Genomic DNA, 27,261 nt, shown 5'->3' on the forward strand with positions numbered 1-27,261 from the left:
TGTCCATGTCACAAAAATAGCCTGTAACAGTTGACGCTAATTGGGTCTTTGTTGGCAGTCTCAGCAGACAGACCAAGGGTCTGGAGAATGAGCTAGCTTCTCAACCCGTAGAAGTGTTTCCTCCAAATCAGTGCTGAATACATTGGCAGAGAAGCAAGAGGGAAACTTGTATTGATTCTGCTGGCACAAGACTGTACATGTTCTCTGGCTGTTCTCCACTGCTTCCAGTCTGGCACCTTTCTCTGCAGTCTATCTCACCATTGTTGTCTCTGTCTCCCGTTGTTGCCCTCTGCTTTGGTCAATGTGGGCCTACATGAGACCCCATTCTGTGGCTTCCATACACAGAACCACCAAGAGACATAAGTGTTGGAGAAACCTTTGTTCAAGTCCTTCATCCCAGGGTGAATGTTACCTTTGTAGAATATAATACGCAATTTAGTTTACTAAAAGGCATTTAAGGACATTCAGATTGGTCTTGTGGATAGGTATGTAGGGTTACCATACGTCCGGATTTTCCCGGACATGTCCGGCTTTTTGGGCCTCAAATCCCCGTCCGGGGGGAAATCCCCAAAAGCCGGACATGTCCGGGAAAATAGGGAGGGAGGGCCCGGTGGTGCTCGGCTGGGGCTGCTGGGGCTGGGGCCGGCGGTACGGGGCTGGGGCTGGGAGTGCGGGGCTGGGGGCGGCGCGGTGCTTGGCTGGGGGCCGGGCCGGGGGTGCGGGGCTGGGGGCCGGCACGGTGCTCGGCCAGGGTGCTGGGCCGGGGGCCGGGAGCGCGGGCACTCGGCCGGGGGCGCGGTGCTCGGCCGGGGGGCTGGGCCGGGGGCTGGGGGCCGGGGGCGCAGTGCTCGGCCGGGGGCCGGGGCAGTGCTCGGTCAGGGTCGGGGGCGTGGGCACTTGGCCGGGGGCCGGCGCGGTGCTCGGCCGGGGGTGTGGACACTTGGCCGGGGGCTGGCGCCCCGGGACCCAAGCCGAGCTGGGCGGGAGACGCTGGGGCCAGAGCCTCTTGGCCTGGGTCGGCCGGCCGCCAAAGGGAGCCGCTCGGCCAGGGGGGCCGGACTGGGCCGTGCCACACCCCGCCCCAGCCCCAGCTTACCTGCTGCCTCCCTGTTTCAGGCTTCCCATGAACATTTGATTCGCGGGAAGCAGGGGAGGGGGAGGAGCAGGGGGCGGAGCGTTCGGGGAGGGGGCAGAGTTGGGGCAGGGCTGGGGGCGGGGAAGGGGCGGAGTTGGGGTGGGGCCGGGCCCCCATGGAGTGTCCTCCTTTTTAAAAATTAAAATATGGTAACCCTATAGGTATGGGAGTCAGGAGAACTGGTTCCTGTTCCTGTGTTTCCCTCTGCCACTTCCTTGCTATTGTAACTGTAACTTGCTATAGATTTTAGCACCTAGTGGGTCCCAATATGCATTCTGTTAGTGACTTCTGCCTACAGACTGCTCCAATGCCCATTAAGTGCCATGCTCTTTCCAGGGCCCCCAGATTCCTTGCTTGAGATCCACTCCTCCCAACCGCCCAACTTCCTCTCTTGGCAATACTGTGGCAATTTATAACACTCCAGAGCAGGAGAAAGCAGAATTGCATTTGTAAATCAGGCAACAGCGTGCAGACTTAAAGCCTCATTTTAAAAAGAAAAATATGACACTTAGTCTGTCCCAAATTGCAGATACTGTATGTTGTTACAATAATATTTTGGCAATACCAAACCACTTAGTTCAAGTATTTCTGGTTAAAATACCCAAGATTGATCTGAAAATTCTACTGAAGCATGTCACTGAATTAATTTGGGTTAATGAGTGTTCCAAAATTAGCATCACTTATTACAATAGGGAGCTGTCCCAATATGTGTTTTTTTTTTCCCCTTAAGAGGAAATATGTAGTGGGAATGTATGGCAAACAGATGCTCAGCTCCTATTGTTAATAGGAATTCACCAAACAGAAAACCCCAACAGAAATTGGCCTCTTTGCTAGATGGGAACCATAGAGTATTTGCTGGGGAACTGACTCAATATATGATTCATATTAAATTGTTTATTTAATCCAGCAAAGTGAGTTCACGCAGTACTTTATTTCATGTGATATACTACCAGCTCATGATGTTGGTTTCTTAAACAATAACATTTCATATTTCTACAGGAACACAACTTGGCATTAACAAATACTCTATCTTCAGCCCATTAGTGGCATTATTAAATACTGTACTATTCAAAGTATTGTACCATATCATCAGCAAAAAATGAGTATTTCTAAACCACTTTGTGAATATGAATACTTCTTTAAGCAAAGTGATAACACAAAAAGTATTAACTCTAATGTAGTTGCTTCTGCTCCAGGCAGAATACGGATAAGATGGTTACTACTATTAAATCCTATCTTGAATTTTAGGAGCTAAGAAGAACATGTTATAAACTCTGGAATGGAAAGTTCCTTCAGAATTTTTTAATTTCAAGCCAAGCCTTGCATAGTGTTTTGGAAGGTGATGGTGGGAGGTGTCAGGGAGTGAATGTCACAATTCAACACACAAAGCTGGTCTTCTTAGTAGCTTTTCAGCTGGACAGATAGGCAGTTTTGTTTGGAAAAAAAAAACCAACAACAACAACAACAAAAAAACCCACACATAATTTTTTTGCTCAGAATTCTAGATGAATCTGCAAAATGTTTCATGAAACTAAAAAATGTTCCATGCCTCTGCAAAACTTCAGAAAGTTGAACTTTATTCCAGTTTTTTATTGCAATGGTGAGAATTTTGTCATACCCCTCTAGTTTAAACATAAAATAGGCATTAGTGAATACAGTTCTAACTGTCTTTTACCAGTGTGTATTTGACTATGCCTGTTTATAGAAGCTTTATATATATTGTTATGTCTAAAATTAATTTAAAACGTGTATTTGGGGAAGGTAAGTATTCAGCTAAATTTTATGTAAACTAAACATTGCTTTCTCAGTAAGACATTTGTTTTCCATTTATATATATGTTATTAACTTAACACTTTATACATGAAGAGTGAACAAGATGATTTTCCTTCCAATGTAATGTAATGAATTTTAAGCTAATATTTATTAACTAAGTGGATAAACTTTTGAGTCAGATACTGCTCTCAGATACACATAAGGAGTTGTATATTTGATCCATAAGAAAAAAACTGACTCCACAAAGGTCACAAATGGGTGACACACATGGTGGTGTAAGTTGGGTGTTCTGTGAAAGTTGATCAGAAAACAGATTAAAGATGGTGCAAGTGGCATAGTAATGTAACTTTTACCAATGTGAAATGTTGTGGTGATCTGATTCAGACACTGGCGTAACAGGATACAGTCTCTATTGAATTCAATGGGAGTTGTGTCTGCAGACAGTAGGCTTCAGTTTGGCCCAGGAGGGCTGAGAATTGTGCAAAGTAAACTAAAGGAAAAGAAGCCCATCTTATTTAAACTCCTCTGTCAGTTCCTTTTTTCAACTGTACGCTATCCCTACCCTCTTCCATTTCCTTGATGTTTAAATTACTCATTTTGCGAAGATACTAAAAACCAAATTAGTGCAAATTGTTCTACATTGCCACCTAATCTCCATTATCTGACCAAGAGACACATGATATGTAACTTAAAGTACCCATGAATTTTTCCTTGAAATCTCCCTGGCAGGAGCACAAGCATTATTGCAGGTTGGATTTGGCTGAATATGGCCCTAATGTGAGTAAAGAAATAGGGTTGCAATTATTGTTGGTATAAAGAGGTACAACTTTCTCCTGAATTTGATCTAGAGAGTGAAAACCAATCTAGAGGGTAAAAAATAAATGAATTACTAGTCTCTGTTCTAAGAGCAAGGTATCTCTGCACTCCCATGGGAGTTAATGAGTTGCATGAATGCTTTTTATATATAGTATAGAATAGACTGCCTGTTACATTAACACTGGGTACATCACTTATTAAATAGTTTTATAATTACAGCATATTCTTCACTTTTGTAATCACCAGGTTCTCTTATTCAAGTCCCTTCAGTTGAGAGGGGGAAACTTAGTAAAGTTCGCCTGGGATCATTGTCTTTGAAAAAAGAAGGAGAAAGACAATGCTTCTTATTTACAAAACACTTTTTAATTTGTACAAGAAGTTCAGGAGGAAAACTGCATCTGCTGAAGGTACAGAATTTACATAACTACCTCATTTACAAGCCAGATGGTTAAAATATAGAAAATTGAGGGCAATAAATATTTTAACTTAGCACTGTCTGTGAAATTTCAGTATCTCATGGTATTATGGTTTTAATGTGAGGATTTTCATATGCTACAGTAAACAAAACTGAGATAATGCACAGTAATTGACTAAAATACTCTCTCATTGTTATATAGGTAGAAAATAATAGTGATTCAGTTTGAAGTATATGTTAGTCTCTCTAAAAGATATTCAATTAAAATTATGAACTGCCCAGTGAAATATAGCAAGGTGACATTTATTGCAGGAAAGCTTTAGACAATTGCATATGCATAGAATATTAATAAACTCAATCCTCTTCACCCTAGAATGAAAAGATGATAATTATCTGCATGTCCTTCTCTTTGCCGCTGTATTCATGTTACACAGCACAGTATGCGTAAGGGTGTATATAAAATATAGGAATATAAATGTATATGTTCCCTGCCCTTAGCCTCACCTGTGCAAAACTTTTGAGAACAGAGGCCATGATTATTAGCTTCCAGTTCAAGAAACTCTCCTATCTGAAACTGTGACACTGAAAACAAGCATTCCAGGCATTGTAGCTCAGGTGCATCATGAAAGTGTGCTAAAGCTGCTAATAGTCTGGTGCACCTCAGGTTTCCAGGCACATACCTAAACTTTCCACCAACTGATCCCTGCAGAATGCTTCCCAGGGAAATGTAGACCTCCTCCTCCCACACACTGATATTCTTTTCAGGTAGGCTAATGTGACATGGGAGGAAAATTTCATTCCATCCCAAATAAAATCAGGTCATGAGATTCACCCTGAATGTGTGAGTGAGGGTCACTGACTTCATGGGGCCTGAAACATTAAAAATTAATAAATAAAAAGATAAAGAATGGCCATATTGGGGCAGACCAATGCCCCTTCTACTCAGCATTCTGTTTTCTGACAGTGGTCAATACCAGAGGTTTCAAGTTGATTGAACAGAACAGAGCAATCATCAAGTAATCCAACTCCTATTGTCCAGTCCCTGCATCTGGCAGTCTGAGGGTTAGGGACACTCAGATCACGGGGTTGCATACCTGACCATCTTGGCTAATAGCCACTGATGGACCTATCCTTCATGAACTTATCTAATTCTTTTTTGAACCAGTTATAACTTTTGGCCTTCACAACATCCCCTCGCAACTGTGGGGTGACTGCGTTATGTGAAGAAATACTTTTGTTTTAAACCTGCTGCCTATTAATTTCATTGGGTGACCCTTGGCTCTTGAGTTATGTAAAGAATAGTCCTTATTCACTTACTCCACCCCATTCATGATTTTATATATCTCTATTATCTCCTTGCTTAGTCGTCTCTTTTCCTTGCTGAATAGTTTGTCTTTTTAATCTCTCCTCATCTGGAAGCTGTTTTATACCCTTCATAATTTTTGTTGCCCTTCTCTGTAACTTTATATAGTGGTATTATGATATTTTCTGTCTTCTTATCTATCCCTTGCCTAGTGGTTTCTAACATTCTGTTTCCTTTTTTGACTGCCATTGCACATGAGAACTATCCACAATGATTTCAGTTTGACTTTCTTGAGTTGTAACAGCTAACTGAGACCTCATCATTTTGTATGTATAGTTAGGATTATGTTTTCCAATATGCATTACTTTGCATTTATCAACATTGAATTGCATCTGCCATTTTGTTGCCCAGTCACCCAATTTTGTGAGATCCCTTTGTAACTCTTCGCTGTCTGCTTTGGACTTAACTATCTGATTTATTTAATATCATCTGCAAACTTTGCAACTTCACTGTACACCCCTTTTTCCAGATCATTTATGAATATGTTGAACAGTACTGGTCCCAGTACAGATCCCTGGGGAACACTGCTATTTACTTCTCTCCATTGTGAAAACTGACCACTTATTCTTACCCTTTGTTTCCTATCTTTTAACCAGTTACTGATCCATGAGAGGACCTACCGTCTTATCACATGACTATTAGTTTGCTTAAGAGCCTTTGGTGTGGGACCTTGTCAAAGGTTTTCCGAAAGTATACCGTATCCACTGGATCACCCTTGTCCACATGTTTGTTGACCCCCTCAAAGAATTCTAATAGATTAGTGAGGCATGATTTCCTTTAAGAAAGCCATGTTGACTCATCCCCAACTTATCTCTTATTTACCATAGTTTCAACCAGTCTGCCTGGTACTGTACTTAAGCTTACCGGCCTGTAATTGCCAGGATTACCTCTGGAACCTTTGTAAAAAAATTGGCATCACATTAGCTATCTGCCAGTCATCTGGTACAGAAGCTGATTTAAGTGATAGGTTACATACCATACATAACCACAGTTAGTGGTTCTGCAATTTTATATTTGAGTTCCTTCAAAACCCTTAGGTGTATACCATCTGGTACTGGTGACCTATTACTGTTTAATTTATCAGTTTGTTCCAAAACCTCCCCTACTGACACCTTAGTTTGGGAAATTTCCTCAGATCTGTAACCTAAAAGAATGGCTCAGGTGTAGGAATCTCCTTCTCCTCCTCCGCAATGAAGACTGGTGCAAAGAATTCATTTAGTTTCTTTGCAAAAGCCTTGTCTTTCTTGAGTGCTCCTTTAGCACCTTGATCATCCAGTGGCCCCACTGATAGTTTGGCAACTTCCCTGTTTTTGGTGTATGCAAAAAATTTTTGCAGTTACTTTTTGTGTCTTTTGCTAGATTGCTCTTCAAATTCTCTTTTGGCCTGCCTAATTATAATTCTACATTTGACTTGCCAGAGTTTATGCTCCTTTTTATTTTCCTCACTAGGATTTGACTTCCAATTTTTAACGGATGTCTTTTTGTCTCTAACAGCCTCTTTCATTCAGTTGTTTAGCCATGGTGGCAATTTGTTTTGGTCCTCTTACTGTTTTTTATTTTTTAATTTGGGGCATACATTTATTTTGAGCCTCTATTATGGTGTTTTTAAAAAGTTTCCATGCTACTTCCAGCCATTTCACTCTTGTGACTGATGCTTTTAATTTCTGTTTAACTAGCTTCCTCATTTTTGAGTAGTTCCCTTTTGGAAATTAAATGTTGCTGTGGTGGGTTTCTTTGGTATTCTCCCCTACAAGAATGTTAAATTTAATTGTATTATGGTCACTATTATGGAGTGGTTCAGTTATATTCACCTCTTGGACCACAACCTCTGCACCACTTAGGACTAAATCAAGAATTGCCTCTCTTCTTGTGGGTTCCAGAACTAACTGCTCCAAGTAGCAGTCATTAATGCTGTCTAAAATTTTATCGCTGCATCCTGTCCTGAGGTGACATATACCCAGTCAATATGAGGATAGCTGAAATCCCCCATTATTATTGGGTTTTCTGTTTTTGTAGCCTCTCTAATCTCTCTGAGCATTCCACAATCACCATTAACATCCTGGTTAGGTGGTTGGTAGTATCTTATTGCTGTACTCTGATTTTTCAAGCATGGAATTTCTATTCAGAGATTCTATGGTACAGTTTGATTCATTTAAGATTTTTACTATATTTGATGCTATGCTTTCTTTCACACATATGCCATTCCCCCATGGGCATGACCTACTCTGTCATTCCTATATATTTTGCACTCTGATATTACTGTGTTCCTTTGATTATCATAATTCCACCAAGTTTCTAGGATGCCTATTATATCAACATCCTCATTTAATACCAGGCACTCAAGTGCACCCATCTTAGAAATTAGACTTATAGCATTTGTATAGAAGTACTTACAAAATTTGTCAATATTTAGTTGTCTGCCTTCATGTGATGTAATAGAATGGGACTCTTTTTTGTTGACTGTTTTCTTCAGTTCCTACCTGTACTTTTTCAACTTCTATCCTGTCCTCTTTACTGGGCTCTAGAATATCCCCTTTAATAAATCCTCCCCTGGTGATGTCTCTGTCCAAACCATCTGCTCCTCCGCACCTGTCTGTTTCCCCCAGCCCTTTTTTTAAAAACTCCTGTATGACCTAGTTTACATGCCAGCAACTTAGTTCCATTTTGGCTTAGGTGGAACCTATCCTTCCTGCATAGGATCTTCCTTTCCCAAAACATTCTCCACTTCCTAATAATCCCTCTCTGAACACCACCATCTCAGCCATGCATAGGCGCCGACTCCGTGGGTGCTCCGGGGCTGGAGCACCCATGGGGAAAAATTGGTGGGTGCTCTGCACCCACCAGCAGCTCCCCACCCCAGCTCACCTCCGCCTCCGCTCCGCTCCGCCTCCTCCCCTGAGCGCGCCACTGCATCCTGCTTCTCCCCCCTCCCTCCCAGCGCTTGCGCCGCGAAATAGCTGTTTTGCACGGCAAGCGCTGGGAGGGAGGGAGAGGAGGAGGAATGCGGCGCGCTCGGGGAAGAGGCGGGGCCGGGATTTGGGGAGGTGTCCAATAGGGGCAGGGAGGGGCGGAGTCACGGCGGGGCTGGGGCGGGGCCGGGCACCCACTGGTGCCAAGGAAAGTTGGTGCCTGTGCAGCCATGCATGGAGATCCTGCAGTTCTGCCTGTCTAACTGGCCTTGCACAGGGAACTGGAAGCATTTCAGAGAATGCTACCATGGAGGTCCTGGACTTTAATCTCTTACTTAGCAGCCTAAATTTTGGCTCCGGGACTTCCCTCTCCTATCTTTACCTATGTCAATGTTACCTACATGTACCACAACCACTGGCTCCTCCCCAGCACTGTACATAAGTCTGTCTAAATCTCTTAAGAGATCCACAACCTTTGCACCTGGCAGGCAATTACCATGCGGTTTTCCCAGTCATCACAAACCCAGCTATCTATATTTCTAATGACTGAATCCCCCATTACTATTACCTGTCTCTTCCTAATAACTGAGATTCCCTTCCCTGGAGAGGTATACTCAGAGTGAGAGGATACCATGACATCATCTGGAAGGAAGTCCCAACTATGGGTTGTTTCCCCCCAGTCCAGTCTGATGTTCTCCTTCCCCAAGACTTTCATCCTCTTTAACACCACAGAGGCTGCCAGACAGCTCTATTAAATTAAATTTTTTTAAATAATGGAGATATCCTATCTCCTAGAACTGGAAGGGACCTTGAAAGATCATCGAGTCCAGCTCCCTGCCTTCACTAGCAGGACCAAGTACTGATTTTGCCCCAGATCCCTAAGTGGCCTCCTCAAGGATTGAACTTACAACCCTGGGTTGTGTCCGGAAGTTCCATCTGTGCTCTTCTTTGTCTCCCTTAGCTCCTCCAGTTAAGCCACTCTAGTCTCAAGAGCCTGTAAATAAATAGCACCTGTCCCTTTTTTAAGGGGTCACTGTGAATTTGATTTTTTTTAACTTGATTTTAAAAAATCCATTTTCTGCCCTTCAAAAAAAGTGTAGATGTTTTCCTAGTCCCCTGTTATGTTTCAATAAGGGTCTTTTATGCAGGCCCAAGAGCAGTAACACCAAACTTACTGACTCCGCACCCTCCTCTCTCACTATGGTATATATACATTCCTCTTGTTTCTATATGCTTCAGCTTTGCTGTGGCTGTTCCTGATGAACAGTGACAGAGCCTGGGGAAGAGTGTGTATGTGGTTTCCCCCCACCCCAGATCAGTGCGTGAAAGGGACCATCAAAAAAAACCCAACACTGGAACAAATCTTGGTCTGATGCAGAGTATAAGCAAATGGAAAACAGAGAAATATTTTTCCTCTAATCTTTTTCAGTTACTGTCAATTTAGAGCTACCTGCAGCAGCAGGTACAAAAATTTCAGATAGAAATGTGATTTCCAAATCAACAGTGTCTCTTTTAAACAGGGTGAAAAGATCATTCTTCATCCAGTCCCTAGAGAGGGAGCAAGAATGGGCTCTGCTTTTTCTAGCAGACTCTTAAACCTTTATTGGCAAAATAAGAAGAATTTCTTCTTCGGGTGCTTGCTCATGTCGATTCCATTCTAGGTGTGTGCGCAGTTGTCGGAGACTTTTGCCTTGGCAGTATCCGTAGGGCCGGCTGTGGCGCCCCCTTAGGGTGACCAGATGTCCCGATTTTATAGGGACAGTCCCGATTTTTGGGTCTTTTTCTTATATAGGATCTTATTACCCCCACCCCCTGTCCCGATTTTTCACACTTGCTGTCTGGTCACCCTACGCCCCCTTGAGTGCCGCGCTCATGCGTCGGTATATCAGGGGCCGCCGGCCCTATGCCCTCTCAGTTCCTTCTTACTGTCTGTGGTGGTAGATTGCAGCGCCTCTTTCCCTTGCTTCGCAAGTGGTCAGTATTTCTTCCCCTCCCCACCCGCCTACTCCTTGAACCTTGCGTTCCAGCTGTAAATAGTTTGTTTATAGTAGATTAGTTAGTAAGTAGCTGTTAAGTACTGTAGTTAGTCAGTTAGGGTCCTGGCAGCGACTTTGCCCCAGGTGGGGCATGCCCCGGTCTCTGGATTTTCAGCCCTTCTCTGACTGCAACAGGCCTATTCCTGTTAATGACCCACATGGTAGCTGAAGTGCTTGGGGGGAAACCCAGTTAAAGAGAAGTGTCACATCTGTAAGAACTTTCATCCCAGCACACAGAAAGAATGCGACATTCGCTTAAGGGCCCTTCTTATGGAGGCCGCTCTTCGCCCAGCCTGGGAGCCGGCCCGGCTGGACGCAACACCCAGCACTTTGGCCTTGGTGCCTAGCACACCCCCGGCATCTGGCTCTTCCCGGCACCGGTCCCCTTTGCCGGTGCCCAAGATGAAGACTAAGAAGAGGGACCCAGCACCAAGCAAGTCAGATCAAGGGCATTGGGCAACGGAATGTACTTGGCCGCCTGCCCATGCCAGAGCCACAAGGGGGCACAAACCTGAGGGGACCTACTATCCCCCTAAGGGATCTGCCACTGACTCCGGGGAGCGGTAGGGGACCAAAGCTGATGGCGCAGTCAACGCCCTCTCAGCTCCCAGCGCCCAGAGAGCAACATACGCTCCTGCCAGCCGGTACTGCATGCGGTGATGGACCCGGTGAAGTGTCCCTACAAGGGCAAGCCAGCCGTGAAGGCCTATCAGAAGGTGAGTGAGTGCCGCCGGTCTCCGCAGTCAAGGCAGAACCCTTTGTCACCATGTTCTTGGTCTCTGCATCACCCCAGGTCACTAGGTCACCGCTACAGGTTGCCGGCACCACGCTCCTTGTCTCTGCCTTTGCGCCGGGCCTCACCCTTCACGCCGGGTCTCACCCAGGGGGAGGTGCCGGTTGGCACCAGTTGTGTTTGTGCTGACAGTCACCGTCCCCAACACCACGGGACACTCCCTAACACGGCACCCCTCCCCGTACTCCTGGCACCAGTCTGACCATTCGAGGCACTGGTCAACCACGGCGATGGTTAGCTGCCAGACCCAGGGGTCGATGGCCCTGCCCTGATCACTGAAGGAGGATTTCTCCAACACGGAGAGGGAGTTCCGCCCCTCACCGAGACAGCACTGTCACAACTGGGCTCTGGAGGGTGCATCCGCCGCAGCGATGCTGACCCGGTAGCAGGGCCAGTGGCCAACGCAATGGCCGTACTGGAATGCCTGGGGCATGTTGGTAATGCCGATGCCCCTGTCTCTCCAGTCCTTGGTTGCCATGTCCGACAAACCCCAATTGGCACCAGTGGCACTGGGCTCGGTGCAGAAAATGCAGGTGGGCGCTGTGGTGGATGGAAAGGTGCCCACACTGCAGGGGATGATGATCGGGCTGTTCTCTGATCAGATGGACATGAGGCTGCATGGTCTGAAGGACATTCGGGCCACCCTCCGTTCCCTGGGGATGTATATGCTTCAGTCTGTGAGGAAGCCATTCAGGCCACTCCCACCGCCAAGGCCTGGGCAGCCTCGGCAGGGATCTCTGAGGAGAAGGGACACTGTGTTCAGTCGCCGCTGCCCTTCCTCCTCCTGCTCACCTGCGCAACCTGGTTTGGCAAAACACCATAGGGGCCAGAAGTGGGAGTTTTGAGGTGTGCTTGAGAGCGATGCCCCAGTCACCTCCCTGGATCTGCCCTATCTTTCCCTCAACCGTCTCCATCCCTACCATTCGGCCTGGTCAAGAGTCACCTCAGACCTTTGCGTGCTAGAAATTATGTTGCTGGGCTACACCCTTCAGTTTTTGCCTACTCCCTCTCTACCCTGTCCCTCTTCAGGGACCCTTCTCACGAGTAACTCCTCATTCAGAAGGTAAACAACCTCCTACAACTGAGGGTGGTGGAGGAGGTCCCTCAGGAAATGAGGGGAAAAGGTTTCTACTCCCGCTATTTCTTGATCCTGAAGGTAAAAGGGGGCCTACGTCCCATTCTGGACCTGAAACGACTCAAAAAGTACCTCAAGAATTTGAAGTTTTGCATGGTATCCCTGGCCTCCATCATTCCCTCCCTGGATCTGGGAGACTTGTATGCTGTTCTCGACTTGAAAGATGCTTATTTCTATATCTGTATCTTCCAAGGACACAGATAGTTCCTCCATTTTATGGTGGGCCAGTGCCATTTCCAGTTCATGGCACTCCCTTTTGGCCTCTCCTCGGCCTTTCAGGTCTTTACAAAGTGCATGGCTCCAGCAGCAGCTTATCTGAGGCGTCGGGGGATTCAGGTCAATCCTTATCTCGATGATTAGCTCATCAAGGGCAGATCGCAGGATCAGATACAGAGCAGCCTCAATCTGGTGTGGGCCACATGCTGCGACCTGGGCCTGTTAGTGAACTAAAAGAAAATGCCCCTCGTACCAATGCAACAGATAGAGTTTATTGGGGTGGTTCATGATCCATGCAGGCCAAGGCATTCCTCCTGGAGACCCATTTCTGAGCCAAGTCAGACATAATCTCCTATGTGAGGGGCCACCTGCTCACCACCGCCCACACTTGCTAAGGCTGCTAGGCCACTTGGCTGCTTGTACTTACATGGTCCTTCATGCCTGGCTCCACCTCTGGCTGCTGGTTGGTGTCGATCTACATCCCCAACAGGCATGGCCTGGACCAGGTAGTCAAGGTGCCGGACCACATCCGGGTGTCACTGGCATGGTGGCTGAACCCTACATCAGTATTGCAGAGAGTCCCCTTCATGGCCCTGTTCCCATCGCTGATTCTGGTGTCCGATGCCTCGGACCCTATCTGGGGAGCCCACCTGGGTGAACTCAGTACACAATGCTGCTGGTTGGGGGTTGACTGCTTCCTCCACATAAATGTCAGAGAGCTTTTTGGTCCCAGTTACAAGGCAAAGTGGTTCAAGTCCTGATGGACACCACCACCACGATTTTTTATATTAACAAGCAGGGTGGAGCCAGGTCATCAGCCCTCTGCCAGGAAGCCCTCAGACTATGGGACTTTTGTGTGCAGCATGCCATTCATCTCATGGAAGCACACCTCCCCGGAACTAGGAACGTATTCACAAATCACCGCAGCAGAACCTTCTCGTCTTGCCACGAGTTGTCTCTCCACCCCAATGTGGTCGACCAGATCTTCTGAAAGTGAGGGTCTCCCCAGGTGGACTTGTTCGTGACTCGCCAGAACAGGAAGTGCCAACGGTTCTGCTCATTTCGGGGGGTCGATAAGGGCTCCCTGTTGGACGCCTTTCTGCTTTCTTGGTCGGGGGCTCTGATGCATCTCAAGCTCCAACGTTTGTCCCTTTCATCAATTAAGGTCCATTTGGCCGCTATATCAGCCTTTCACCCTCTGTTCCAGGGCAGATTGATCTTTGCTCATAGCATGAGGGTCCAGTTCTTAAAAGGTTTGGAGCGGCTCTATCCTCAAGTCTGGGACTTGATAGGATGAAAGGTCATCCAGTGTCCACCTAGAGAATTTCTTCTTGGATCGTAGTCTGCATCCAGTTCTGTTATGATCAGGCAAAGGTGCCTCCACCGGTGATTGTAACTGCCCATTCAACTAGAGCACAAGCCTTGTTGGCAGCCTTCCTGGCTCATGAGCCAATTTCTGATATTTGCAGGGCCCCCACCTGGTCATCGGTACATATGTTCACGTCTCATTACCCAGCAATCCTGAGATGACATTGGCTTCAGTAGAGTGGTGTTACAAGCTGCATGTCTGTGAATTCTGAGCCCGCCTCCAGGGATGCTGTTTGTGAGTCACCTAGAATGGAATTGACAAGAGCAAGCACTCGAAGAAGAAAAAACGGTTACCTACCTTTTGTAACTGTTGTTCTTTGAGATGTGTTGCTCATGCTCATTCCATTACCTGCCCTCCTACCCCTCTGTTGGAGTTGCTGGCAAGAAGGAACTGAGTGGGCCGGTGGTGCCTGTTATACCGACACATGAGCGCGGCACTCAAGGGGGCGCCACAGCCGGCCCTACGAATACCGCTAAGGCAAAAGTCTCCGACAACTGTGTACATGGGTGCGCACACACCTAGAATGGAATGGACATTAGCAACATATCTCGAAGAACAACAGTTACGAAACAAGTGTTTTTATTTAAATCCACATGTTTGTGGGCTTGTTGCCACCCTCTTGCGGTCACCAGAAAGCCAACTAATTGGCCGAGATGTCAAACCCCTTAGCCCCTAACAGAGAAACAAAGGAGGGATATAGGAGGATGAAAGGTCAGATACCAAGAAGCCCCAGCTAACTTCATGGCATCATTCCCCTGGTCACAGCATGCAGAGTATCATTGCAGACAGGGATCCTCATTTCCTTCTGGTAGGTATAATAGAACTGCTGCGGTCTGTATAATGTTCAGTGTGTGTTTAGTATTCTTATAAACTGTTTACATATTTGAATCTTAGGGGCTGAATTCTGAAGTCCTTTTTCAGCCAAAACTCTCAGTGAACACAAGTTCCTAAATGGAACTCTCTAGTTTGAATTTGTTGGGGTTAGAGACAGTGTCAAATACTTATGTAAACTGGTACTGAACTTTCCTCTCCTTTGTTTAGTAGAGGTGTCAACCAATCCACTTCAGTAGAATTCCCAAGGAGTAATTTACAGAACTGGATTAAAACTAATTTAAAGAAAAATCTATTCTGCTTTCCTGCAGCAGCATACTCTACTGTATTGAACTTCTTAAGAAATCTATAATTAAATTGCATGGGACACAATCAAGCTTTTATGGAGTGGATTGGGTTTAGTCAGAGGCAAAGCATCATACTTAAATAAGTACAGTATGTTCAAATGGGGGGGGGACAGTTTGCACTGATTTACACACAGTGGGGAATCCTTTTGGTGGGGTACTATGGGGCATAAACTGGAGCAAACTTTAGCTCTGAATGTTTATTCAAACTAATCAGAAAGACATTGGTTAGAAATGTTGCAAGAATAAGATTTCTCAGATTTCTAGTATTTTATGGTTTCAGATGGGTCAGAAAAAATGAAATCCATCTCTTCTGTAGGTACTTTCACTTTCCATCACAGCAGAAACCACTAAGGGAGGAGTCACACGAACAGTACAGTACTGTAGAATGTAAACTAAACTTAGTGGAACCTCATAAAAGGTCCTGATTCAGACTTTTGGGTGAAGGTTAAGGTGTTTTGATTATATCATCCAATTGATCTAACTGTGCTGGGATAAATTAGAGAGAGGGAAAGGCAACAGACATTTCTGTACAAGTGAATATTTTATTGATTTATTTTAATGTGGAAAATCCCACTATACATTATATTTTCTTTTCCCCTCCTGTTTCTGATAATGGTCTCTTTTCTCGAAAAAATTCTGCATCCTAAACTCTCAAATTAAAGGGTCTTTCTAAAATTAAATTCTAAGGAATCTTAAAAATAACTTTAATGAGAAGGGTAACTCCTCCCCCAGATTACTGAAAAATTGTCTTTGTTTCTATAGACAGGGGGTGTTCTCTCTTTAACAGAGTGCACGCTGATTGAGGAGCCAGATGTGAGTGATGATGATAGTAAGTTGCTTTAAACTGTTTATATAATTATAGCTCCAAAGCAGTTTTATAAAAAAAGTGTTACCCTTTGTTTATTTGTCAGCACAGCAAATGATATGTTTTACCTTTTCGTTAAGCCTGAGAAGTAGTGTTAAAACTGCATGTAAAAACTCTTGTTAAAAATGTGTGTTTTGTTCTTGCTGATGATAAAATTTCAAGTAAATAGCTGAACCAGTGTAACAAATTCTTTTCTGATTTTTGTGTGGAATTTCACACTTGAGGATCTTAACTGAACAAAATCCTGGCTTGAAAGAAGACAGGGATAATTAGGTTTATCAGAGATCAGGGGGAGGTGAAAGAGTTGGCTGAGCTTGTGGAAAATTTTGTTCTGGACCCTGTAAATTGTAACTGCCATGTTGTTCAAATTAAGTAACAAAGTATATTACCTTGCTTTTTTAAATTGACTATTCATTTTGGTTCCAATCCCACAGATTTAGGAACAGGGTGAACTTTGAGTGTAAGAATAGTTCCATTAAGTTCAATGATACTTCTCATGTGCTGAAAGTATAAAAAACATGGAGAAATATTTGTAGGATTAGGGCCTTATTTAGTCATTTGGAAAGTGTAGTAATTCACAGCAACACCCATTCATTAGTACTCGTGTATTCATGTTTCCCAAACTTTGCTTGTACTTGATGTACATGAAAATGTGGTCACTGCTTTGGAGGGTAGTGGTTGTTGTTTGGCAGAGGGAGGTTTAAAATACTTTTTAGTGTCAATGTAAACAGTACTTTCTTTGACATACAGCTTTTAAATCACAACTGCTTGTTTTTTCCCCCGGATTGTGAAGCAAAAGGTTCTGGGCAAGTGTTTGGTCACCTTGATTTCAAGATTGTGGTTGAACCTACTGATGCTCCTCCTTATACTGTGGTACTGTTAGCTCCTTCGCGACAGGAAAAGGCTGCGTGGACAAGTGATATAAGTCAGGTAACTTACGTTTTTCCTTACTTTATTTTATTTTTTTTGTTTCTTTCTTACTCGTAATATCAGTTGCTGTGTGTTTCAAACTAATCTCAAGGAGCTTTTGCTTTTTTCCAGGGTTTACTTGTTAGGATGAATACATAAGAAAACAAGTCTTTGCCTATTTTTACAGAGATTTTACACTTTGCTTTGTAAGGATTCATTAGTGTAAGGCAGAAAGGTGTTTTGCAAGAGATGTGGTTAGGAATGTGGAGTAGGCAGATGAATAACCCATGTAACATAACTGGCATTCATTTTTACCAGCTGTTAATAAGTAATAGAGTGGACTTCTCTCTTGATTTAAAAAGAAGAGTCAGACCTGTTAATTTGAGGTACTGCTATCTGCAATCTAAATGAAAAATAATTTATTTGTGACTCTTGAATCAGGAGGAAAATGTCTCCATTCCATTTCCATCTCATGCTGTGTATATGTGTCATATTCCAAAGAGTAAGAGAATAAGATTAACTTGTTTTTCCCTCCAAATTGATAAGAAAATTAGATTAATAGATATAATACACAAGTAAGAAATATGATAGCTTGCAGGTGATTCACTTTGTTGTGAATGAGTGAAAATGAAAAAGCATTAATATATTTTAATGATGTGGACATCATTTAAAAAGAGCATTATATTTTTACATCTAGGAAACCTGTTAAAGAATTGCTAGAAACCTTTTAGGGGCAGAGGTTGAATACACAGCAAAAGAGTTTGCACTTGCTTATACCATATCTGAACGTAGCCATAGGAATTATCTTTGATGATTGCATATAAAAATATGAGATGGCAATTTCAACTAGTGCCATCGTCCTGACTTAGAGCGCTCTCAGCCCTCTGTTAATCACAAGGAATAATTGATTAGTGATCACTGTAAAGGCAAGTTTCAGTTTGAAATTTGATGTCCTCCTATAATAACATTTCTGGTAAGTGAATCTGCTTAATATGTTTGAAATTGCTTTTAAAAAAAAGAAACCTTCTGAATTGTTTTGGTCTGGATAAAAGTTTTGGAATAAAATAAATAAGATGATAAATAAAATTTTGAAAAGACCTACGTGACTTAGGAGCCTAGGTCTCATTGAAAGTCAAGTGGCATTTAAACTTCCAAATTTCTAAGTCACTTACATGCTTTTGAAAATTTTATCCAGTGTTCTTACACTGGATAAATAACAATAAAGTAAAAATATATAGCTATAATATCGACCTATTTTTTTTTCAATTTCAAGAGCCAAATGTTTAAAGCTATAAATTCAAAGATCCTTTCAATAGCAGTTTCATGTAGCAGCAAAAAGACCTCATGTGAAAAATCACATGCATTGTAGGGATTGGTATAATTGCTTTAAAGCAGTAATGCAGTCTCAGGACCTCACATTCATATTTGTTTTATTGGTTTGGTGTAGTGAAAGAGATAATAAATAAAGGAGCCCAGGGAGAATGCCACGGAACTCCCACTAAGTTACAAGTTTTAGGATGAAAATTGAATAAGAATTGCCAAATTGGATAAGACTAGTAGGGCTTCTTGCTCAGTTTCTTGTCCATGACAGGGCTCAGGACCAGCTGCATAGAAACCCTGTAGTAGACAATTATTGACTAAACTGCCCATAAGTGATTTTTCCTCTTAACCCACTACTACTACTCTGAAGGATGGCATGGGGCCATACTAATGGAAAGGGCAAACAATAAGAATCTTATCTTATTATTTCAGATGTGTGCAATTAATTAGGTGTGCAAAAATGTGCGGAGCTTGGCACTCAAATGAGCAATTTTATACTGAGTTGCCCTTAGTGCACATGATTAGTCTAGTTGTGTGCATAGTCAGGGGTATTGCACTTATAAATAAGGTGTGCAAATGCACACACACAACTTTAAATTTAGACCCTGAATTTTACTTTTCACTTAGTGAACAAATAAAGAAAATCAAAATGTATTGAGAAAGAAGAGCAAGTATGAAGAAATGAGTTGTTGGCAAATGCCAGTGCTATGATTGTTATATAGTTATCCACTCTACTGTTGCCACGGACAAGTTACTGAGCAAAAAAATAGCAATAATATGTCTTAGGAATCACAGAATCAGGAAGAAAAATTCACTCCTTCCGCATCAACAACCGTTCCTAATTCTTTGCATTATTAAATAACTTTCACATACAGTATTTGTGGTGAGAACTGTTAGCCATATACTTTCACCTTTTACCTCAGCCAGCACTGATCTGAAGCATTGGTGTCTTTATGTTTTTTCTCAACAGTGTATTTTAAGGCTTGTTTTTTTTATTTATAGCATTGACCTCTCCTGTCCTATTTTAACAGTCTGGGCGGTGAACCCAGGCTACCAAGACTCTGAAAGAGTGACAACTGTAATATTTAAAATCTTGTTGTAGCCAGTTTCTGCCTAAGTGGAAGTAGTGAGATCCATTAATTTGTTTTCAGATTGTCTTTTTGTGGCGTTAAAGAGCTTATTTAACTGATGGGTCTTTCCCAACTTCTGTATCCTCTGGAAGAGAAAGAGTTTGACTATAGCTTATTCTTCCCTACTTTGCCTTTGTGCTGAAGTAAACATTCAGAGACTTTTCCCTACATTTTTATGTATCTCAAGAGAATGCCCAAAGACATCTTGCAAATTGTTGCTAGAAGGGCAAAGTCAAAGAATATGACAACTGTAACTATACATAACCATCACTGCCAAGCTTTATATAACAAATGTCCTTCCTAAATAATAATTTATAATAATAACAATAATGAATTAATAGTAGGATATGGCAAGTCCATCACAGATAAGGGGTGAAATGAAATGGAGGTTCCCAATTCTAGGAGTAGAAGAACTTCTAGTTCTTATTGGACTTGGGATTTGATGAAAATTTGCTGGTGATACTAGAACTTGCAGAAAGCCAAGCACCTGTTGCAACAATGTGGAAATGGCAATTTATAAAAAGGTTGACAGTGTGCTTTAATACTATACTGAGCTGCCTTATTATCAGTTTTTATTACTTTATGTATCACAGCACAGAACCTGCAGCTCTCTGAAATGAAAGGCCCAATCATGCTTGCCTTGCTTATATGAGTAGTCCCATTGAAGGGAATCAAGTGAGTAAAGCTAGCAGAATTTGACATAAAGGGATGAATTCAGCTATTACCCCAGGATAAATTTGAATTAACTGCACTGACTGGTGAAACTAGGACAGAATTATGTCCCAAATTTGTTCTGAGTTTTATTACTGTAATGGGAAAAAACATCTCTTCTGAATTTATACATATTCATCTTAGTCTGACAGTGTCATCATTGACTTTTGACTTTAGAGCCATTACAAGAATACAATTATGAAATCTGTGAATGTAAAATAAGAATTGGAGGCTAGTGATTTGTTCAGGATTTTGGTAAAATACTTAGCATGAAATCTTGATCCCATTAAAGTCAATGGAAAGACTCCCAATGACTTCAATGCTCCAGGATTTTACCCTTCAAGTTAGTAGCATATCAATTTACTGTATATTTTTGACATGCAAATGGCATAAGATTATTTGTTTCAGTTTGTTATTCAAGTTCTGTTTGTGTTTTTTCCTTACCTGGTTCCCAGTGATCATAGTAGTAATCACAGATCAATTAATTTTGTGCAATGTTTTATGAAACAAATTCTTCTCGTGAAAAATATGCCATGTTAAAATGTGCTAATTCCGCCTGCATCTTTGTTAGTGCTGAGGAATACTGCCCTTTTCCTTGTTTTAACTTACTGAACCTCTTGCCTTATGGCCATATATCCAAGACCAGCCTTAGGAAAAATGGTGCCCTGGGCAAATTTATGTTTTTGTGCCCCTGGCGCCTGCTGCTTTCCTGGGCTCCCCTAATTGTTCCTGGCCCCCCGCTGCCTCCCCAGGCTTCCCCTCATTGCCCCCGGCCCCCACTGCCTCTCCCCCTACCATTGCCCCAAACTCCCTTCTGTGACCTTGCACCCCAAGCCTGCCCTGCTCCTTGCCTCTTAACCATGGCACCCTGGGCGGTCACCCACGTTGCCCACTTGTAAAGCCGGCACTGCCTACTTCACAGCTGTCATCTTTTCAGCTAAGGACTGGACATCTGTCTATCTGTGGAGACTGTCAATACCACTCCTTAATTGGCTAGAGGGGTCATGGGTGAATTGCATGAGACACTTTCACCCCAGGAGCTAAAAAGGTGGCTGCTGCAACACTCCCAACTCATGCTAATCTGGACAGGAAAAAAATGGTTATTTCCATTAAATATATTATATTTTTGTATTTTTAATAACCCATTTGATAAAACCAGTACCAAAACATTGACTGGATTGTACTCTGTAGATGAACTTTTCAAATCACAACAAAAAACTAATATACAAATAATGCACTTTATACATATGTGGATTTGGTATTAATAGATTTTAAGGCCAGACAAGGCCATTATTATCATCTAGTCTGACCTCCTGCATAACACAGGCCATTTGTTATGAGATGTTTCAAAGCCAGTACTTATATTCATTGTGCTTCCATTCAGTTCAATATATATTACCATGAAGGAGTAATATATATATACTTATGGCACTAGATGAATAAAATTAGAAAGCATCATAAAAATGGGAGGTCCATGTGGAGCTTACAGTTAGTAGGCATTGCAAGCCTAATCCAGTGGGAATGTCTCCATTGACCTCCATGGACATTTCATCAGCCCTGTAATTTCTATGCCCAAACCTTTTAAAGTCTGTGGTGATGGATAGACTTGCAGATCTTATAAGGGACAAGCACTAGCTGCAGACCTTAAGATTTCTTTAAGAAATCTCTACAAAGTTTGTCATTTATCTTTGGCTTTAGGGCACCTCAGAAATTATACTCTGTGGATGAGATTCTGCACTGCACCTCTTAGAAAGGAAGCCCAGAGGGAAATGGGGTTTGCTGGCTTTAAGCCACCTTTGTGTCCTCCTGATCCTTGGCTGCATAATTTAGACAGCCCTGGGGTCTAAATTACAGCAGCCTCTCTGGACTACTCTTTGGGTTGCAGCAGTGCCCAGAACTTCTGCAGTGCTATGTGCTGCAGCTCCACCCCAGTCATACCCTTCCTGCCCCCAGCCCCAATCCCAGCACACCCTTTGTGCTAGGACTTGCAAGGGAGTCTTTAGAAGACAGCCATAACAGCCTCTTTCGTAGTGCCTGCACTGAGGAAATTTGCCCGTAGCTGGATCTAGGGCTCATAGAGCCTATTTACATCTTTCTGGCCCTCTTACTGAGCATAAAGGGATCAGAGCAGGGCTGAGGATCTTGCCAAGCATGTCTATAAATCTTTCTAATTTCCTTGCAATACACCTAGGTTTATTGATCTTAAAAATACCACAGGGTACGTTGGAGGTGTTTTAATCTTGTTGAATCAAAGCATACTTCATTTACAGTTTAAAAACAGTTTTAGCTTATCAAACTGTGTAGACCAGTTCATCAGTTTGTGTACATTGGCGTAGATCCATTGACTTTAATGCATCAGTGGTGCAAAGTGAACTTGTCAGGGCAGACTGGAGAATCCCATCCATTGTAGTTTCTTCTTCATTGTTGTTAGCTTTATTTATTTAAAAAAAAATCTGTTTTAGCTATCTGTTCACACCCTCTGAGCACAATGTTTTAGGATTACAGCGATGAAGGAAAATGTGAAACTATATTCTTTTTACATTGTTTTCATTTCAATGATTCTTGACTTTCATTTTCACAGTGTGTTGACAATATAAGATGCAATGGTTTAATGACCATAGTGTTTGAAGAAAACTCTAAAGTCACTGTGCCACATATGATCAAGTAAGTGCAACAAATTTTTACAGGGGAATAATGTAGGGTTTTATTATTATTATTATTGAAAGCTTAACATGATGGACAGATTGAAACTTTGAAATGTAACCATTTTGTCCAGTTTTGTTGAATGGGATTAATCCTACATCCCAAAATATATACCATTTTAAAAGCTCATGATTTTGCGGGGGACCTGACTCATTGCTTTTTTCAGACTTTGGATTGACAGTACAGACTAGTATTCAGGAAAGCTCTAACTTTCAAGTATTTCTGTAGTTATGTGCATTCTTGTTCCTTCAGATGAATAAATGTAAAATGATTAGCTTTGAAGCATTATCATACTGGGAATATTTATTCTCTGTGATACTGCTCATGATTTTATTAATTACATTTTAAAATGTATGCAAAATTTAGGCAAGTACAAACAGGTACAGTTTGTCAATGTACTTCATTATAGCAGCTAAAATTTTTCTTTTCCTTGCTGTGCCCATCTTTGAGATGCCATAAATTTAACAGATCGCATCAAGGTAACATCATTAATTAGAAATACACTTTCCCCTTTTCCCTCGTCCCCCAGCGCTCTCTTTTAATCATTTATTTTTCCTAGAAATGTCACTTTTATTTGTAGGTAGCAATTTTCAGTACTTGATTTCAAAATCATAATATAGGAGTACCTCTGAGTTCCCTTACTCTGTCACATGTACATTATTTATCTCTATCCACTATAAATGTTAAGAAATAGAACAGAATGTCAGTAGTCCTTTGTGACTACTGCCACTGGGTCATTTCTCCTTCTGGGCCTACAGGTCTCTCGGCAGCACCTTATATCAATGGTGCTCTCCCTTTCTGCACCTTGATGTATGCAAAGGAGAGCATGTGGGTCTCTCTCTTTGGTACATATCAGGAGGATCAATATTAGGTTTGATACTTTTTCTTTACTGTCTAGAAATAATGGACTTTTTTCTTATTTTGATTTTTTTTAACGATTCTGCAATACAAACATTACTATTACCTATTTAGTGTTGACAGTGTGCTCAGCACTTTATGAAAAATAAAGAAAGACGTAGTCCCCATCCCAAAGAACTCACATTCTGAACAAGCTGATAGGATAATACCAACATACCCGAGGTCAATATCATATTTCAGAGATTTTGTCTCCTCTCTATTTGACTTTGCAAGTGTACTGATTTTTAAAGTGTGTTATTGTTTCAGATGGATGCACTTGATGAATCAAACAATTTCTCTGCCACTTCAGTAAGAGCCTAACAAAGAAAAATTGTGTTTTCCACTTAATGCAGGGAGGAAGTTAGGTGGAATATCTTGACTGTGGGTCCTAAAAGAACCAAAAGTGCTGCAGAAAAGATCAGCCAATGTTTTTAAAGGAACACTCAGCTTAGTCTACTCCTCTCTCCTGCAAATTTATTTTTTTGTAAAAACTGAACAAAATACAATTTTGCAAAATTGAATGTGACAAAAAGGTTTCATGATGTAAAATGAAATTTAATGAAAGCATTTTTTAGCTTACATATTTTCCTGTAATGTTAGAAACCCAGAAAATACAGTATAGCTGAATTGAATCTATGGTGATGGGTGCATTAGAAATTATATATTTACAGGACAGTAAAGAATCTACTTTTTTGAAACTTGTTCTTATAATTTATTATGTAGATCTGATGCTCGTCTTCATAGAGATGACACTGATATCTGCTTCAGCAAAACATTAAATTCCTGCAAAGTGCCCCAAATTCGTTATGCAAGTGTGGAACGCCTCTTGGAGAGATTAACAGACTTGCGCTTTCTTAGTATTGATTTTCTTAATACTTTCCTGCATACTTACCGTATATTTACTACTGCAACCGTTGTACTGGAGAAACTCTCAGATATATACAAAAGGCCTTTCACCTCCATTCCAGTCAGGTAAACTCTGTTTCTTCTTCTGTCATGAGATTATTGTTAGAATGGTCCTTTTCCACCATGTAAATAATCAGAGGTAGGGGTGGTTTGGGGGAATGGAACTTGTTTTTACAATACATGATGTATAAATATATTTTAGTTTTATGCCCTGGCCTTCAGGAGCAAATAATATAAATATGTTGTTCACACAGAGTGCATTTGTGAATGTTTTTCATTAAATCTGTTTGTACTCACTAATATTAGTTTTGCTTTTTTTGTGTCTTACTCATAGGTCTTTGGAATTGTTTTTTGCTACCAGTCAAAACAACAGAGGAGAACACCTGGCTGATGGGAAGTCACCACATCTTTGTCGCAAATTCTCATCTCCTCCTCCACTGTCACTCTCTAGAACTTCCTCACCTGTCAAAACCAGAAAACTCTCATTGACTAATTCACCACTGAACTCAAGAATAGGGGCTTTAGATCTCTCTACTTCCTCTGTTGCCAGCAGTCCTACCTCAATTTACAGCCCAGCCACATCCCCACCACCCACTGCTAGCAAAGTACCACTGGACCTCAGCAAGGGCCCCTCCTCCCCCGAGCAAAGTCCTGGATCCATAGAAGAGAATTTAGAGAATCCTCGCATTGATCTGTGTAACAAGCTAAGAAGAAGCATTAGAAGAGGTATTATATAACTGCAGTATATTGAGTATTATATTGGCAAATATAGTAGTCACCAATATAAACTGAACACTTAGCAGATGACTGCAACCCAGTATCTGGGCTACAGTATATGTTTCCCACTGCTTAGTAAAGCAGTACCTTTTTGACCCTTGAAAACATTTTTCAGTAATCAAGAGCTCATATCCTTATTTTTGTTATAGTAGATATTTTGTTCAAATTCCCAATGCTCCATTGTTTTTGCATCTGGTGTCACCCATAGGAATAGCAATATGGCAGAATGGAACATACCAACAATGGCCCTTGAAAGAACAGGGAGAAGAGTAAATGGGTTTGAGGGGAAAGACTTCAACTATCCTGTGTGCCAGAGGGAACAGAAATTACTTAATGGAACCTTCCCTTGTACCTTCTTGAAGTAAATGTTGTAAGATATGCTCCCTTTGTGATACGACTTGTAAAGTATTCACTTAAAAAAGAAGGGTTCTGAACAATGTAAAGAACTCATCTGCTTTGAGAAGTCTGCATGATAAGGTTAGCTCTGCTTTGAGTGTTTGTGCACATATATTTTCCACTGCAGGTATATGGCACCTAGTACACTCAAATCAGAGACTTTTGCCAGAATTACCACTAGGCGATGCATGTGCTGGCCTCATATGCAGAACCAAGGGCATAAAAAGGGACATAGCCACTGCCGCCTTCTCAGTTTCTTCTTATTGCCTGTGGCAGGAGTTGAAGCTTTGCACAGGTCTTGAGCTCCTGTTAGCCAGCTTTAAGAAAGAGTTTCTCTTATTGTGTATAGTTATAGTTTATAGATTCATAGATTATAGGACTGGAAGGGACCTCGAGAGGTCATCGAGTCCAGTCCGCTGCCCGCATGGCAGGACCAAATACTGTCTAGACCATCCCTGATAGACATTTATCTAACCTACTCTTAAATATCTCCAGAGACGGAGATTCCACAACCTCCCTAGGCAATTTGTTCCACTGTTTAACCACCCTGACAGTTAGGAACTTTTTCCTAATGTCCAACCTAGACCTCCCTTGCTGCAGTTTAAACCCATTGTTTCTGGTTCTATCCTTAGAGGCTAAGGTGAACAAGTTCTCTCCCTCCTCCTTATGAAACCCTTTTAGATACCTGAAAACTGCTATCATAGTTGACTTAATGTTAGTTCTAGTATAGTTTAAGAGAGACGAGATAGGTAAGGTGATACTCTTTATTGGACCAACTTCTGTTAGAGGAAGAGACAAGCTTTCGATCTATACAGTTCTTCAAGTCTGGCAAAAGAAATCAGAGAGTCTGATCTGAGTACAAGTTGTGACAGATAATTAAGGATAAGGGGTAACACATGTTGTAGGAGATCACTTGAGATGGAGTGGGCAATACGAGTTAGATTGTTATGCAAAAGTGGTTTGAAGTAGACCGTTAAAGATTAGCAGGCAGGTGTATGTTACAGGTGGTTGTAATGAGCCATGAAACCAGTGTTACCCCTTATAGACTCATAAACTTATAGACTTTAATGTCTGAAGGGACCATTATGATCTTCTAGTCTGACCTCCTGCACAACGCAGGCCACAGAATCTCACCCACCCACTCCTGTAACAAACCTCTGACCTATGTTTGAGCTATTGAAGTCCTCAACTTGTGGTTTAAAGACTTCAAGGTGCAGAGAATCCTCCAGCAAGTGACCCATACCCCACGCTGAAGAGGAAGGCGAAAACCCCCCAGTGCCTCTGCCAATCTGCCCTGGAGGAAAATTCCTTCCCGACCCCAAATATGGCAATCAGCTAAACCCTGAGCATGTGGACAAGACTCACCAGCCAGACACCCAAGAAAGAATTCTCTGTAGTAACTCAGATCCCACCCTATCTAGTGTCCCATCACAAGCCATTGGGCATATTTACCGCTAATAGTTAAAGATCAATTAATTGCCAAAAATTATGCTATCATACCATCCCCTC

The 27,261-nt window shown here is 42.2% G+C and overlaps 1 protein-coding gene across 2 annotated transcripts in view; it reads left to right on the forward strand.

The window, feature by feature from the left end:
• The window catches only part of RASGRF2 (Ras protein specific guanine nucleotide releasing factor 2), a 199,173-nt gene that overhangs the window by 72,509 nt on the left and 99,403 nt on the right, over positions 1-27,261 (forward strand). For both annotated transcript variants that reach the window (XM_034774092.1, XM_034774093.1), the window contains exons 10-15: positions 3,971-4,131; positions 15,901-15,967; positions 16,797-16,933; positions 22,655-22,737; positions 24,397-24,645; positions 24,914-25,305. In XM_034774092.1, the coding sequence (XP_034629983.1) occupies positions 3,971-4,131; positions 15,901-15,967; positions 16,797-16,933; positions 22,655-22,737; positions 24,397-24,645; positions 24,914-25,305 (1,089 nt within the window). The remainder of the gene's footprint in view (positions 1-3,970; positions 4,132-15,900; positions 15,968-16,796; positions 16,934-22,654; positions 22,738-24,396; positions 24,646-24,913; positions 25,306-27,261) is intronic.

Source organism: Trachemys scripta, chromosome 6 (assembly GCF_013100865.1).
Source record: "Trachemys scripta elegans isolate TJP31775 chromosome 6, CAS_Tse_1.0, whole genome shotgun sequence".
Taxonomy (NCBI): domain Eukaryota; kingdom Metazoa; phylum Chordata; order Testudines; family Emydidae; genus Trachemys; species Trachemys scripta.